Raw genomic sequence first — 15,645 nt, 5'->3', positions numbered from 1 at the left:
TTCCAAACTACCTCACAGCATCTCTCATCCAATCACTGTTGTGGAACGGACCCTCCATCTTGGCTTGGGAAATTAGGCACTTCCTGAATAATTTTACATTAAGGAAACTTAAGTAAACAATCAGATGTTTAATTCAGAACAAACACCCAAACATCACTCAACATTACTCCTACAAATATCTATGATGATGTAGCCTCCTAAATGGTAGTTTTCTAATAAAGTGTCCCTTTGAAAATGTGGAAATATGCCATGGAATCCTGACGCACCAATGCGCAACAAATCTGTGACGTCCTAATTCCATTCATAGCACGAGTGGGCATACCCCAAGAAATCGTGACAGATAGGGGCACAAATCTTATGTCTACAGTCCTCAAGCAAGTCTGTGAAACCTTACACATCGAACAGTTAAGAACAGCTATCATCCACAAACCGATGTGCTGGTGGAGCGTTATAACCAGACAGTTAAGCAGATGTTGAGGAAGACCATGAAACCAGAAGAAAGAAATTGGGACAGACTGGTTCCGTGGATACTTGTGACCCTTTGGAACACACTGCATCCTCCACAGGGTTTGCCCCTTTCGAGCTGCTTTTCCGAAGATCTGCAAGATCCCTTTTGGACCTATTGAAAGAAGACTGGGAAGAACAACCCTGACTAGAGATCAACCTGACTGAATATGCAGCCCAGCTGAGCGAGAGGGTAGAGAAACTGCAGACAATCACACAAACCCACCTCCAACAAGCACAACAGGGACAAGAGAAACAATAGAACAAGGGCACCCAAATACGAACCTTTCAAACGGGTGACAAGGTGTTAGTACTCCTACCCACCTGCGAGAACAAGATGCTAGCTGCGTGGAGAGGTCCGTACATGGTAGAACAAGTTGTCAGACCTGTCACGTCCAGAAAATGCCAAGAAGACAGGAAGGTTCCCGTATAGACGTGTCACGTCAACTTCCTAAAGAAATGGCTCAAACTACCATCTATGTGGCCATGATAAACATTGAGAGAAATGACTTGGAAGAGATGGGACAAAGTGGAGATCATATCGGAAATTAGGCCCTAACCATGAATCCAGAGCTACAACCCTCCAAACGAAAATAGCTAGAACGGGGTTATCAATGGATTTACCACAGTATTCTCCTCGCTACCAGGACATGCCAACAGAGCCTACCACAGCATCGAGACGACTCTGGGGAAACGGTTGGAAGCCAGAATACAAGATGTCAACCAGGAAATCCAGTAGATGCTACGCATGGGGGTGATAGAGCCATCCTGCAGCCAATGGTGCTGCTCCATTGTATTAGTCCCCAAACCCAATGGTAGTGTCTGGTTTTGCATAGACTTTTGCAAGCTCAATGAAGTCTCAAAATGTGATGCCTATCCAATGCCCAGAATCAGATCTTTTAGACAAATTGGGAGGAGCCAGGTTCATCACCATCATAGACCTGTCAAAGGGGTACTGGCAGATTCCTTTACGACCGGAGAAGCAAAAGACTGCCTTTGCGGCCCCTTTTGGGCTTTATCGGTTTACGGTGCTCCCATTTGTCCTACGTGGAGCCCCGGCAACGTTTCAAAGACTAATGAATACCCTGTTGAGATCGCATGACCAGTATGCGGGAACCTACCTGGATGACATTATTTATTGTATATAGTCCAAACTGGGAAGAACACTTGAAACACCTGAGAGCTAGCCTAAGTACATTTCTTCAAGCTGGGCTACATGTCAACAATCAGAAGACACGGATGGCATACTTTCACACAAAATAATTGGGATACTTCGTGGATCAAGGTACTATTCGACTCCAAAAAGAAAAGATGGAAGCAATTCAAAAACTTCAGTTCCCAGCCAACTCTAGACGGGTATGAGCCTTCATAGGCTTTGTATGATACTATTGTCGCTTCATCCCTCATTTCTCCACCATCGGCTCACCCCTTACAGACTTGTTGCAGGCGACCAAGACAAAAGACCAGGCCTGGTGAACGAAGGAGACAGAAGCCGCCGCCTTGGCCTTGAAGAATGCGCTAACCGATCGGGCATTGCTACAATGACCAGATTACACAGCCCCCTTCTACTTACACCGCCAAAGCCTCTGGGTCCAGGATAGGAGCAATCCTGTTCCAGAACACAGGGGAAGCAGAAAGACCTATCCTGTTCATCAGTAGAAAACTCCTACCACACGGACTGGGCTATGCTACCATTTGAAAAGGAGTGCTTGGCTGTCAAATGGGTGGTAGAATCCCTAGGGTACTACCTTTTGGGACGGCAGTTCACCTTGGTAACTGATCACGCGCCCTTGGTCTGATTGGCTCGAAACAAAGATATGAATCCGAGGATCCTGCGATAGTCTCTGTTAGAGAGAATTCTCATTCAATGGCTAATTTCCCTTACCTAGTGAGTCCCCCAGCAGCTTTGCTGGATTTCTGGAGTTTGTTTTTCCACTTTGTAAGAGTGTACCCCTTTTTCCCACTCTTACTTGTGCTTTGCCATGTGTATTTCATCTGTTTTTGTGATTGTATACTCTGGAGTACACCACTTCAGTAGCCCCCTTCTTGTGTGTGTTACACAGCACCTTCAGTGCAGTGACACAGGGTTGTCTTTTAGACTTCCCACCAACTCCATTTCTGAGGCTGACTACTGTCCCCAGAAAAGGCTAAAGTTGCCATTAACTTTACTTAGTCATTTAACCACAGATCCAGTACAGCCCATCTTACATAGAGTACTGGAAAGGGTTAACCCATAGCCCTTTTTATCTGTACCTCCTAGAGCATTGTTTTGCTCTTTTAACATTTAGACTTGGCTGGTGGCAGTGGTATGTCCCCTAACTTTTCTACCGCGATTATACTATATAAATGTGGTATTGTTTTAGGCTATTATATTAGCTTCAAACTTAAACCCGCTTGACCAAATGCTTTTTCTTTTGGCTCCGGTCGGGTTTATACACCATTTCTTTTTGTTAAAGTTCTTCTTGTGTTTTACTTTGCGCGGCAAACCAGGGTTGCCTTCTTTATTCACCGTCTTTTGGTGGGCTTCTGCCAAGAAGGCCTACTCCAGGCGCCTGGGTGTCTAGGTGGGTTGAATGTGAGGGAGGAGTGTAGTTACCCCCTGCACAGGGTATGCTAGGAAACCCAAGTCGCACTTTGCCATGATTGGCTGAGGTGGTTGTCTGGGCCGGACAACCCCCCTGCTCCATGATTGACAACCAGGCTGTGTGAAAGGGGGATTTTCGCATAAAAGGCAGGTCACTTGGGCTAGAAGTCAGTCACCACTGGAACTACAAGGAACCGAAGAGAAGCAGAGAAGAAGTAGATTGCTGCAACTATCCCGTCCCTGTGAAGCCCTGCTGCAGTCCTGAGCTATCTACCCTTCGACGACCAGAGAAGATCCAGCCCGGAGTCGTCTTCCCTTGAGCTTGGTGGGGATCACCAGCTCATCTTCTACAGCCAGAGGATCCTCTTCTTGGTTGACATCGCTGCACACTGCTGTAGTGGTCCGGATAGCCATCTGAAGAGCCCCTCCTGTTTTTAAGGAGCGCACCTTTTATTCACCGTCGCTGCTGCCGGCTTCATCCCTGTGTGGTGCAGACCCCTCCAGACGTCCTCCTTCGTATCGAAGCTCCAGGAACCGTGGGTCTGCAGGAAACTACCAGGAACAACTGCGTGGCACCAGCTTCTTCATTGAATAAGGTACTGTGTTCTGCTCAAGGAATCTGGGTGAATCCCTTTTCTTCGTCTCCAAGGCTTGCCCTTGTCTTCCCTCCATCTTATAACTTTTGCTTCCTCTGTTGACAATATCCAAATCCTCCTGGCTACGTTGAATCGTGAACTATCCGACTGTGTGATCCTCGACAACAGGAACCAGGTTCCACTTCACACTGGCTCTGGCCTGTTGACTTTTGAATTTCTGTCTAAGCGTGATGTCTGATTCTGTCTGCCTTCACAAAAGTATTGTCTATGATGTTTGCCCCCAACTCTCTCTGGGTATCTCGGGTGCTAAGTGTGTTTTTGCCCCGGTAACATTTCTTGCTGCGGATACCCGTTTCTTTAGTAAGACCGAACTGTCATTACTGTCAAAAAGTGATCGCAAGTGTATCCCTGGTAACGTCTTTTGTTTCACAATACCGGTCCGCTAAAACACAGGGTACTTATCTTGAAGTATATTGTGTGTGAATTGGTTAGTTGTAGTATATTTTATGTGTGGTTTTTGAATTAATAGTGTCGTGCTGATAACAAACGGTTTAAAAATAAATGTACTTATATGTTTTACCTGAAACCTTGAGTCAGTGTTTGCTCGAGTCACAGTAATTGTGGTCCCTTTGTGTAATCTCTGCTACTGCTCATATACTCTTGAGATAAGCTTGGCTGCTCCGCTACTGATGCCACTCTAACATAGTAGTACAGGCTTGTACCAAAGGTAAAACTTGTATTGCCACATGTAGTCTTAATTGTGTGTAGTGGTCCCTAAGGGCACTGCACAGGATTCTGCCTAACAGTCTCTATCCCTACAACCATATTCCTTTTGGACGGTCCACCGACCTGGGAAACTGATGGCACAAGCCGACTACCTGTCACGCTCCCATGCCCTTCCCGAATGAAGGGGCCAAGGGAGGGGGGGGAAGTCTGTAAAGATGAGGGTCCCGGCAGCACAGGAAACACTAGGAGCTGGCAGAGGAAGGGTTAATGAGCTGGGAGGTGGCGGGACTCAGGAAGTCGTTTTGCCTGTGGGTGCTTTTCCTTTTACCGGAGTTTAACAGTGTTTCTTGAGCCCCCTCAGAGGTGTGTGGGCTGGGGAAAGAGATGTTGATATGGGAGCACTGAGACACAGAGAAAACAAAGCTGCGAGAGACTTGAAAAGCTGAGCGGCCGAGGATTAGAAGCCGCAAGTTGTCAGCCGCGTTAAAGGCTGTAGTTAATGGTTGAGTTCCACAGTAGTCCCAGATCTGAAAGTGAAGGAAACATAGCTGTGCACCAGGGTTGCTGTGCGTGAAGCTTCCAATAGGCCCCTGGTATCCCGTGGCAATACTAATTGAATGAACAGTGTCAGAGGGCCTAGAGGCAAGCCCAGTCTTCACTCAGCAACTCTTATGTGCAACAAGTGAGGTAATAAAGGATCAGCCTCCTCCTCCTCCTCCTCCTCCTCCTCCTCCTCCACCTCCTCCTCCTCCTCCTCCTCCTCCTCCACCTCCTCCTCCTCTACCTCCTCCTCCTCTACCTCCTCTACCTCCTCTACCTCTAAAGAGATTGGTTATAATAAATGTAACCTGTAAAGAAGCGAGTATAGACTTGATGCCCTGTGCCGGTTTAACCCTGCCATCTCCCTCAGGGCTGTGTCTCAGGCTGATCAGGGGTGGTGATGTTCCAGCAGCACACTTATGGTACACTGACGGCCCAGTTGGGGGACTGCCACTGTACTGATCCCGTTTCTGCCAGAACCCCAGGCAAGGCCCACAAGCAACGCCCTGCCGTGTTGCGGCTGCACCCTGAGGGCGGACCCCACCAGAAGCCTAGGTGCAGAGCAATGAAGACATACCCTGTGCCGGGGGGGGGGGGGGGGGTCTTCCCCGCGGTTGGAGTGTCTCTGTTCCATGCTGTCCCCCTGGACTCTGGGGAACTCTTGGGGGACGGGGGAGCAGCACTCACTGACCTCTGTGCTGCTGTCCTTCTCCTTGCTACCGCATCCATGTCCAAGAGGCCCAGCCTGTAACGTGCAAGGTGACCTTCGTGACTGCCTCCGTCTGCTGAGGCCCCTCTCCCCGGCAGCCTCAGCGTGGCAATGTCACACTTGGGTCTCCCCTCCTGGGGTCAGATATGTACAGCACGTCCCTCCTCAAGTGGCCTGTTGTGTGGGGGTCTAGTTGTTGGGCAACGTGAGCGCCGTGACTGTCATGACGCTCACGTGCTCCTTGAATAAAAGGGGCTCTGCTGGCGCTGTGAGGGCAGAGCAGTAGAGCTCCAGGAAGTGGCAACTCGTGTCTGTGTTTCTTGTGCGGTGTGGGCTTGCCACGTGGTCGTGGCCTTGTGTGTGCGGCGCGGCCCGAGTGCCCTCGGGGCCGCGACCGCTGGAGTCAGGGGGTGACACCCCCGCACGGTGGATCCTGCGCCCGGTGACACCGGGAGCCGCAGGGTGACTACCTGCTCGAGACACGCCGGCTGTCCGCCGACATGTCCACTACCCTCGGGTGATCCCGTCAAAGTGGAGGCAGCCCCCAACACTGGCGACGGGGTCGCGCCCGCCAGCTGGTCTCGGTGGTGGGCAGAGAGGGGACCCGCACACACGGCTGCAGTCGGCGGCCGTGTGGGTGTTCGGCCCGCGGTGGAGGCTGGAAGGAGCCCAGGCTAACAATGAAGGAAAGGGGGCGGAGCCTGTGAAGGCCCATGCCTGGGACAGCGGCGGCCCGGCCCCAGCGTGGGCCAAGCTCCCGAACAATGGAAGGGGGCGGGGCCTGAAGATCCGTCCCGCGGCAGCGTTCCCCATTAGACCGGGGAGCGCGATTGACTCAGTCTGGGCTGCCGAAGGGTGAAAACAGTTCGGTTTAAAAAAAAAAAAGCAGTGAGGGGTTTCCTTTCCTCGCGGTGCAGTAAAGGGGCGGGGCCTCATCACGTTGTGGCCCAGACAAAGGAAAGGGAGGCCCATCAGTGTCCGGGCCAATAATAAAAAGAAGTGGGAGCAGCCACCTCCCATATAGCCTGCGGGGCCCAAGGAAAGAAGATTCCAGTACCCGGGTCGCAGCGGTGATCAGCCTGGGAAGGCCAAAGGCCACTAAGAAGAGGGTAATCCTTCTGCACCTCTGTCACGGGTGGACCCTGGACCTGGCCAGGCAACTCGGAGGAGGGGCGAATATAATATAACGCCAACCCCTCCTGCAGGTCACAGTTGCACTGAGCCTGAGGGTAGCGGCTCCGATCGGAGTGCTCGTGCGCCCTGGGCAGGAGAGACCAAGTGGCCCCGGTGAAATCAACCAGGGAGGGAGAGACTTTGGAAGGGCCCGGGAAACGGGCAGTGCAACTCCACAAGTCGCACGTGTGCCAAGGACTGGGGTTGCGGCTCCACCTGGAGTGCTCGTGCGCCCCTGGGCAGGAAGAACACCAGGCACCCATCGACCGCTACCTGAGCCCGGCAACGGCAAGCGCACATCAACACTAGTGATTGGCAGATGACGTCCTGACCTGCCAACAGCATGTTGGACGACGAAGGGGTATGTAGGGGTTAGCTGGCACCAATACCCCATTTTGATGTCCTGGGTGCGCCGGCAAGCCTGGGGGCCCGGTGGGTGGCCTGGGTGGAGAACCTGGAGTTGTATTTCGAGGCAATGGAGATCAAAGACGCAGCCAAACGCCCAACACTCCTATACTCTGCCGGGTTGGCCGTCCAGAGACTATTCAAGACATTAAAGCCCCGAGATCAATCGTACGGTGCAGCCGTCGCAGCCCTGAACGAATACTTCAGACCCATGGTCAACAGGGACTATGAGAGGTTCAGGATGAGGTGTGCGAAGCGGGAGGAAGCGGAAAGCCTTGATGCATTCCATGGGAAGCTGCGCGGCATTGCATTGGCCTGTGACCTGGGGAACTTCGAGGAGGACGAGATCCGGGCGCAAATCATCTATGGCTGCAGCTCCATCAAACCGCGCAAGCAGGTTCTGAGGGACCCAGCGCTGACCCTCGATCGAATACTGGAGCTTGGCCGGGCCCAGGAACTGGCGGAGGTGCGGGCCTCGGTCATGGATTCCTCTAGACACCACCTAAAGATGGAGGTCCCCACGGAGCAAGTGAAGGGTGAGGAGGTGGCGGCTGTCAGCAGGTGGCCAGGAGGAAGAGTGATGAGGAGGGGAGACTGGCCGAAGAGAGACCCCAATGCCTCAATATGTCAGCAGTGTGGGTGGGATCTGCCCCACCCGCAGGACTGCCCGGCGATGGGACAAATCTGTGGAAGGTGCGAGAAAGGAGACAATTTCGCATGAGTGTGTCTCGCTCCAGCCCCAGCCGGCATGGCGGGGGCATCAGGGGGGAGTGAGGTGAAGGACCCCCAAGGTGGCGGCAGTCCAGGTGACGGAGAGTCCCCGAGAAGCACCGTATGATATGGGGGAGGAGTACGAAGAGAATATATTCTTCTTGTCCTGCAGCGGCGCCGAGGGCCAGTTTGATCCCAGAATATTCTGAGTGGGAGGACCCCGTCATAGGGCCCCATGGTGTGGGGACTGGAACACACCTGTTTTGTTTTGCGGTGTAAAAAAAAAAATGTTTGGGTTTGAGTAGCGACGTGGTGCGCGGACTGGAATGCACCAAATGTTTGTGGTGGGTTTTGCTTGATTTTGTTTGGTTATAATAAAGAAGGGATGTTGTGTGGGGGTCTAGTTGGGCAACGTGAGCGCCGTGACTGTCATGACGCTCACGTGCTCCTTTAATAAAAGGGGCTCTGCTGGTGCTGGGAGGGCAGAGCAGCAGAGCCCCAGGAAGTGGCAACTCGTGTCTGTTTCTCTTGTGCGGTGTGGGCCTGCCACGTGGTCGTGGCCTTGTGTGTGCGGCGCGGCCCGAGTGGCTTCGGGGCCGCGACCGCTGGAGTCAGGGGGTGACACCCCCGCACGGTGGATCCTGCGCCCGGTGACACTGGGCGCCGCAGGGTGACTACCTGCTCGAGACACGCCGGCTGTCCGCCGACGTGTCCACTACCCTCGGGTGATCCCGACAGCATCAGAGGGCTCCCCCCGGAGACTGGAGGCAGCCCCCAACATGGCCCCGGTGTCTGATATGGCCGTCCCTCAGCCGTCCGCAACGGGACCATGAGATCAATCGGCCTCGAGTCCACAGGGTCCTCGCAGCCTACCCACCGGTACCACAAGGCAGGCAGGCGCCCCCTCCTCGATGCCCTTGCTGATGTGGGGTCCCTCCGGATTCAATGTTCCCATGGCGCAATCAAGCGGCAGTCCCCGGGTCCTGAGTCGGGAGTTGCTGTGCCCCCAGCTGTGTGCGCCCGCGATGCACAGACGGACAGTCTGGGGTGTGTAGGGCCTTCAGTCCCTACCCACCACAACCTTAAGACGGGCAGGGACTCTCCACTCCTCCTCCCTGGCGATATGGCGGTCTGCAGCTCGGGTCCAGTCTCCCGTTGCATTCCCGTGTGAACTCTGCTCTGCCTCCACATTGTCAGGGTGGCTTGCACAGTGCCTTGTGGAGCCGGCAGGTTCCGTTCCAATATGAAGGTGCCCTGATTAGCTGAATAGGGGCAGCCTCTGTTCACTCTACTGGGCTCCACTGGGTTAGCGCAGCCTCCCCCGTTCAAAATGGCGTTCCTACAGGGGCTCGGGTGCTGGTGAACTCGAGATCACTGCGATTGTTCCAAGGCTGGGGATGGAGCACAGTGCTCAGGCAGCCATTTTGCCTGTGCCCCCTGGTGGCATCTCGATCCACGTTTCTTAGGGTTTCTGGCATGCTCATCTGGCTAGCTAGCTTTAACCACTCAACTGCTTTTTGGAAGCTTCTTCTATAGTTTATGAAGTGTAGTTTTGCTGTACTCCAGTGATGACCCACTAGCTATCCACGTTTCCAAATCTCCTTCAGAGTCTTGCACCTCTTCCTTGTTCCTGTGGGTGACTGAGGTGTGAATGCTAACATGTATGTTCATAGTTCTACCAGCCTGGGAGTTCCAGGACTGCAGAGTCCATGATCAGGGAGGCCAATTTAATAGGATTTATTGATTCAAAGTCAAATCCACATTTGGATAATGTTCTGATAAGCCTGCTTTTGACTATAGTGGCCTCAAAAAATGTTTGAATGAATGTGCCCCTCTCATTGGGCTTGGGCCCTTTAGCCCCCAATACCCATTAAGGGGAAGGGTTAGCAAAGCTAACATGTATAAGAACTGGGATAGAAAGATGATGCTGATCAGAATACTGGCTACTCAGAGGCCCTGCAACGTTCTGAGACCCCCCGATGGCCAAGCTCTTTTGAAAACCTTCGGCCAATGGTATTGACTCCAAAATACCCTTCCCCCTTGTCTCAAGAGGATTGATCTTAATTTATCCTCCAAAAGCCTTTCTGAACTCATTCCTCATGCTGTCCCAGTTGCTTCTTGAGCTAAACCGCCTACCTGGGATGCCCGCACACTAAGGAGTGCCTGTTTACCCATCACCATTGCTGTTCTTAAACCTCTTCTTGGTGGTTCTACGGTGTTCTCCCAGCTCTAGTCCAATGCATGTGTCCCCATCAAACCTCCCCCTTTCCCAGGCTACTCCCAAGTCATGAATAGAAATGGTTCGATGTCATTTTCTCATTCTCAAAAAGACTGGTTTTAGCTGATCTACAAAAATGAAAAAAAGGACATCTCTTCGTCCACCCGCCACCCTCTCTTGCCCCAATTGTTAAAAAAATGGGGGGGGGGTTCACCCCACCAAACCCCTACCCCTCCGTCAGCCCCTGCAGCTTCCATTCCCTACCAAGACTCCCCAACCCCCCCACTTCCTCTCCACTATTTCCCAAATAAAGAACTGCAGTTTGTATCTCTGAAGGGAAAGGGGTTACAGTGAGAAAATCTAACTTTTCTGAACACGCCTCTTTTCACTTACACAAGCTTAATGACTCCCAAATAGTCAACTCCTTAATTTTTGTCCTTTTTGAATTGGAGACACTGTATGAGATATTGGCAGGCTGAGTGTGTTTGGCATTGTTTCTACTAGATTAGATTGTGGCAAAAGGCAACAAACATTTTAACTATTGGTCAAAGGAAGGCTGAAGCAATGTTTTCTTTGGTTGTCAAGAAGAGTGCCTTAGTGACCCTATAACAGACTGCAGAGAATTTCCCCAAAGAAATTCCACTACAAAGTGTAACCAAATTTACTTTTCTCTGCAGTCAAAATAAAAATAATGTAAAGGATATTTGTGAAGCGGAGATGCCCTGTGACTTCCAATGTCGCATTGGCGATAAAGCGGTCTATCCCAGCACAGTTTTTAGAGTGGGTGAAGGGAACACGCTCTATTCATCTTACAGCGCAGGGTTGTAGCCGCATGCCCTGATGAAGGAGACCGTTCAGGCGTCTAGTTTCCATTGCTGTTTGTAATGGGATTTCTTGTCGCGGTACTTTAAACTTCCACTCTCCATTGCTAGTGGTGGGTGATGGCGGGAATAGCCAAGAATGTGGCACTCCTGTTTGGGGTAGAGAAAGCCCTGGTGCAGGAGCTCCAGAATAACAGTTTTTCATGATGGGTGGTGAGGGCAAACTCCACCCCTCAAGAATATTCACCTCACACCCCACTGTGCTGCTCCTTTCCAAGTGAGGTCAAACTATTTGGTAATTGGGGGAGCATTGGATGCTTGCAGGTTAAATTGCTGTGACGAGAATCCCAGTACCAATGGGTGCATGGGGCTTGAACATGTTGGAAGGAGGACGACATGGAGCTGTAAGGTGAAAATAGATGAGAACTGGATTGCGCCTTTCAACAACCATGAAAACCTTTCCTCGGTGCAAATGAAGGGATGGTTCTAAACCTGTTCACACAATATCCACACATTATCCACCATCGCCCAGCAAAATTCAGTACTTCCTGCAGTATCTTCATTCAAAAAATGCCTGCAGACGGCAACAGGCTATCCCATCTTTCGATTTCAGAGTATTCATCTCTCCTCGCTGGCCGTTCTCTGCATCGCCCTCTCCATCTTAGGAATCGGTAGACCAGGCCCCAAAGCAACGTTGGCTGACCACAGTTTCATGTCATTGCAAGCAAATTGTGCTTGTTGATCATGTTTCAGTGCATTCACAGTACCTCCCTCCACACATCCCTCTGCGTACATGTAGATTGGACATCTGCTTGACGAGCTGTGATCGGGCCAGAGATCCAGAGCTCAGCATAATGGAAGCTTGGGTTTGCATGCTATTGAATACTATAAAGTATATTACTCATCTCATAGTGAAAATGTGATTCACAACTTCCACTTTGGTCTAGGCCGACACTGATTTAGGCCTCGAGCATGCCAGCCCAGCTTTCTGTTTTCACGGTTTTACTTTAGTCCTGCTCGGAGAGTCATTTGGCACTGATAAAAGTGTGTTTGTTTCTGTCAATGTCTGGGCTGAGTACATACATAAAGTTACTTAATCCAGACCATGTTTGTCCAGGATAATCATTATTTTCTGATGTAATGTGAAAGCTGGTGGCCAACACTGCCCCCCGCTCCTAAAGATCATTTTGATATTCCAATCCTGTTTATTCTGTACATGGCCACGTGAGCACCTGTTACAACTAATAATACTTTTCTATTTTTAGACCTAGAAGACACTGACCCCAAGAAGAATAAGAAGTTGAGGAATCCTGAAAAAAATTCTAGGATATTGGGATCATTGTTAGTAGAAGGCAAAGGCGGGCCTCCGAAGAGTACACAACTTGTCGAAACCTACAAAAAGAATAATGCGTTACAAGGGAGTCTGAGAAAAACAGAAGAGAACATGAAACCGGAGGACTACGAGGATCAACAAAGAGAAGCTGAGAGTGGAGTTCATATATGTTCAGAATGTGGAGAAAGCTTTGGCCATTTTTCAGAGTTAAAAAGCCATCAGGAAACACATGCCGCACCAAGACTGTATATATGCAGCGTATGTGGGAAGAGTTTTAAGCAGTTATCACACCTAAAAACACATAGCCAAACGCACACCAGAAAAAACTCATTTACATGTAATGAGTGTGGAAAGAGTTTTAGCCGTATGGAACATTTAACACTCCATCAACGGAGACACACTGGAGAGAAACCCTATAAATGCAGCGAATGCTTGAAGACTTTCAGCCAGTCATCTGCACTGATTGTTCATCAGAGATTACATACAAATGAGAAACCTTACATTTGCACCTACTGTAGAAAGGGTTTCCGCAATTCATCTGGTCTAAAAGTACACGTACGTGTACACACAGGAGAAAAACCCTACTCGTGCAGTGACTGTGGGAAGAGCTTCATTTCATCATCCCAACATATCACGCACCAGAGGATGCATAAGAGTAAACGAATCTCTGCTGATGGTGTATCCCAGGAATCCCAAAACCTGACCACCAGGGACTCGATTACACAGGAGAAAGCCTTTGCATGTGACTGTGGGAAGAGTTTCAGCAGGCCATTGTATCTGAAGAGACATCAGAAGATTCACTCTGGGGTGAAGCCATTCACGTGCTTGGAATGCCAGAAGAGCTTTAGCCGAGCAGAACATCTGACCATGCACCAGCGACTGCACACAGGAGAGAAGCCCTATTCATGCACAGAATGCGGGAAGTGTTTCAGTCAACCATCCAACTTGATTGTACATAGGAGAATACACCAAAATGTGAAGCAAATGTGATACTTGGAGGATGCCACAAAGGAGAAATCAGCCCTCGGATTAATGACTATGGTATTGCCTTTGTCGCCAATGCTTTACTATACATATAAAGGACCGCCGCAGGCCCGTGGACCCTGTAATATGGCATGGGTGATTGCCTTGCAGGGTGTTTCTATTGTGGTTTTGACAGAGGGATTGACCATAGGAATACAGAGGAAAGTGGCCTGATGGATGCAGTGGCCATTCTTCACTATTGCATAAAAAACATGGGAAACTTGTCCTGCACGCCAAAACAGAATTATGAATTTTGAAGATGGTGTATTGATTTCCAATGCTATGAAATGGGACACAATGTAATGGTGCAGAAAGTACACCCCACAACTAGAGTCACATTAAGTAGTTTCCCAGTTATAATAACTTTAATAACATAGTGAAGATGGGCAGGAACATTGTGAACAGAGGCGTAGATGATGTAAAGGTTGCAAATAGCTGTCACTGGTTTAGTGCAGAGCATTACCCGGTTATTCCCGGACTTCTGAACAATGTTCATTACCGTCATGCCATGTTGGCAAATAGGAAGCTCAATTTTGGGGCATTAACAAAGGTAAGCACAATGTGTAACTCGAGTAGATCTAATTTTGTACTTCACAAAAGTACCTCAAATACAACTGGACCATAACTAGGAAACTCTGGGCCAATGCAGTCATTGAAAAAGTGCACACACTTTGTACTCAATGTTTAATAATAAACTTTAGAGCACAGGCACACCTAAGAGTGTGAGTATGTATGAAAAAAAGAAACCTAACCTGGAGAACCCCTACTGAAAGGCTGCACATTCTGTGAACTAGGGGCTCAGAGTTGTTTGCAGCCTGTCTGCTATGGCGGCTGCTTAAACTCTTTCTATGTGTTGAGGGTAGTCCTGCACCATCGCAGCAATGGCTGGATCACATTATTTGCATTAAGGAAAGGATAAGTCAGTATAATTTGAGGTGCAACAATGATGACTGTCTGTGTGGCGCAGTCCTTGATGGCTACGCCAGCACCCCTGGAATAAGAATCCGGCCGCAGCATAATTGCATCAGTTTTGTGCTATTCAAGTGCAGTTGCTAGAAGACATTTATTTTATAGTTTCAAAGGGGTTGGGAGTTTGGCGTCGGGACAGCCGGTCCCCTGTGCACCTTATTTTGGTGGTTGTAGTTTTGCCTGCAGCCTAGCACATGGTTTGTCAGGGAACAAACTCCTGGGTTCCCGGGTGGTTTGATGCTTGGTGGGGTGACCAACCCTTGTTGGGTGTGGGCGCTGGCTGAATTTGAGGATCCAATGTTGCACATTCTTGCTTATTATAACAATCTAGTAATAGTCCAGTCTTCGAATTATACGCATGGTGTTTTATTGGTGTTCAGATACAGCATTTGCAACCATACCTATCACCCCCCATCCCATCCCCCCCGAAACCCAAAGACTTTGGTTTCCCGGAAGCTACTTGGCGGGTCATGGGAATAACGCTGCTAGCGATCCGGCGGCGTTATTCCCATGACCCGCCGAGCAGCTTCTGGGAAACCAAAGTCTTTGGGTTCCGGGGGGAGTATGGTTGTAAATACTGTATCTGAGCACCAATAAAAAACACTGTGCATATAATTCGAAGACTGGACTATTACTAGATTGTTATAATAAGCAAAAATGTGCAACATTGGATCCTCGAATCCAGCCAGCGCCCACACCCAACAAGGGTTTGTCACCCCACCAGACATTTATGTTAGGGTTTGGTTATCCTGCGATTTTTCTGCACTTGGAATTTCAGTTTGCTTTTGCCCTTGAGAATGAAGAGACTTGTAAGAAATCAGAGGACTGTGGTCTACTAGCAGAGTTTGGTTGGGTGTCGAACTTCCTGCTGCACCGGCAAGGTGGATGATGGCGCATCTTACTCGACCACATTTATGAGGTCTCACTTTACGTGGTCTCCAGATAATCCCACTACTAGACGTGTCATTGTATTTTGGGTGTTTGTAGGAAATTGGTCTACATTGGCATACCAAACATAAAATATGCCTTTATTGACTATCACATCTCAGTGGTTCTCCCCCTACTGGTCTAAACCAATCACATGCATGCACTCCTTGCATACATCAATTAACATATTGGGCCACCCTCCAACACCAACTCTGTGGCCTTTCTGACTAAGGATTTTCACTTGAACTACATTTAAGTTTCTTCTGTGGACTCTAGATGGAGTCATTTGTGCCTAAGATGGGTCGTCCTTCAGAGCACTACAGCCATCTTCAAAAGGCCGAATGGAGGACTAAACACCCATCTCGTGGCCCGCTCGGTGCTTTACATTGGTACGACTTAAGGCCCA

General features: G+C 49.9%; 1 protein-coding gene across 2 annotated transcripts in view; it reads left to right on the top strand.

Moving 5' to 3' along the window:
* Positions 1-14,644, top strand: part of LOC138480670 (zinc finger protein 436-like) — an 83,470-nt gene extending 68,826 nt beyond the window's left edge. The window contains exon 3 of one of the 2 annotated variants that reach the window (XM_069612344.1): positions 12,253-14,644. In XM_069612344.1, the coding sequence (XP_069468445.1) occupies positions 12,253-13,310 (1,058 nt within the window). In that variant the 3' untranslated portion in view covers positions 13,311-14,644. The remainder of the gene's footprint in view (positions 1-12,252) is intronic. The other variant, XM_069612343.1, reaches the window with a different exon arrangement.
* Positions 14,645-15,645: the final 1,001 nt, after the last annotated feature.

Source organism: Ambystoma mexicanum, chromosome 5p (genome assembly GCF_040938575.1).
Source record: "Ambystoma mexicanum isolate Mex_15411 chromosome 5p, UKY_AmexF1_1, whole genome shotgun sequence".
Classification (NCBI taxonomy): Eukaryota; Metazoa; Chordata; class Amphibia; order Caudata; family Ambystomatidae; genus Ambystoma; species Ambystoma mexicanum.
Note: the sequence above shows the minus strand (reverse complement) of the source record. Positions and strands in the feature narration are given on the sequence as shown.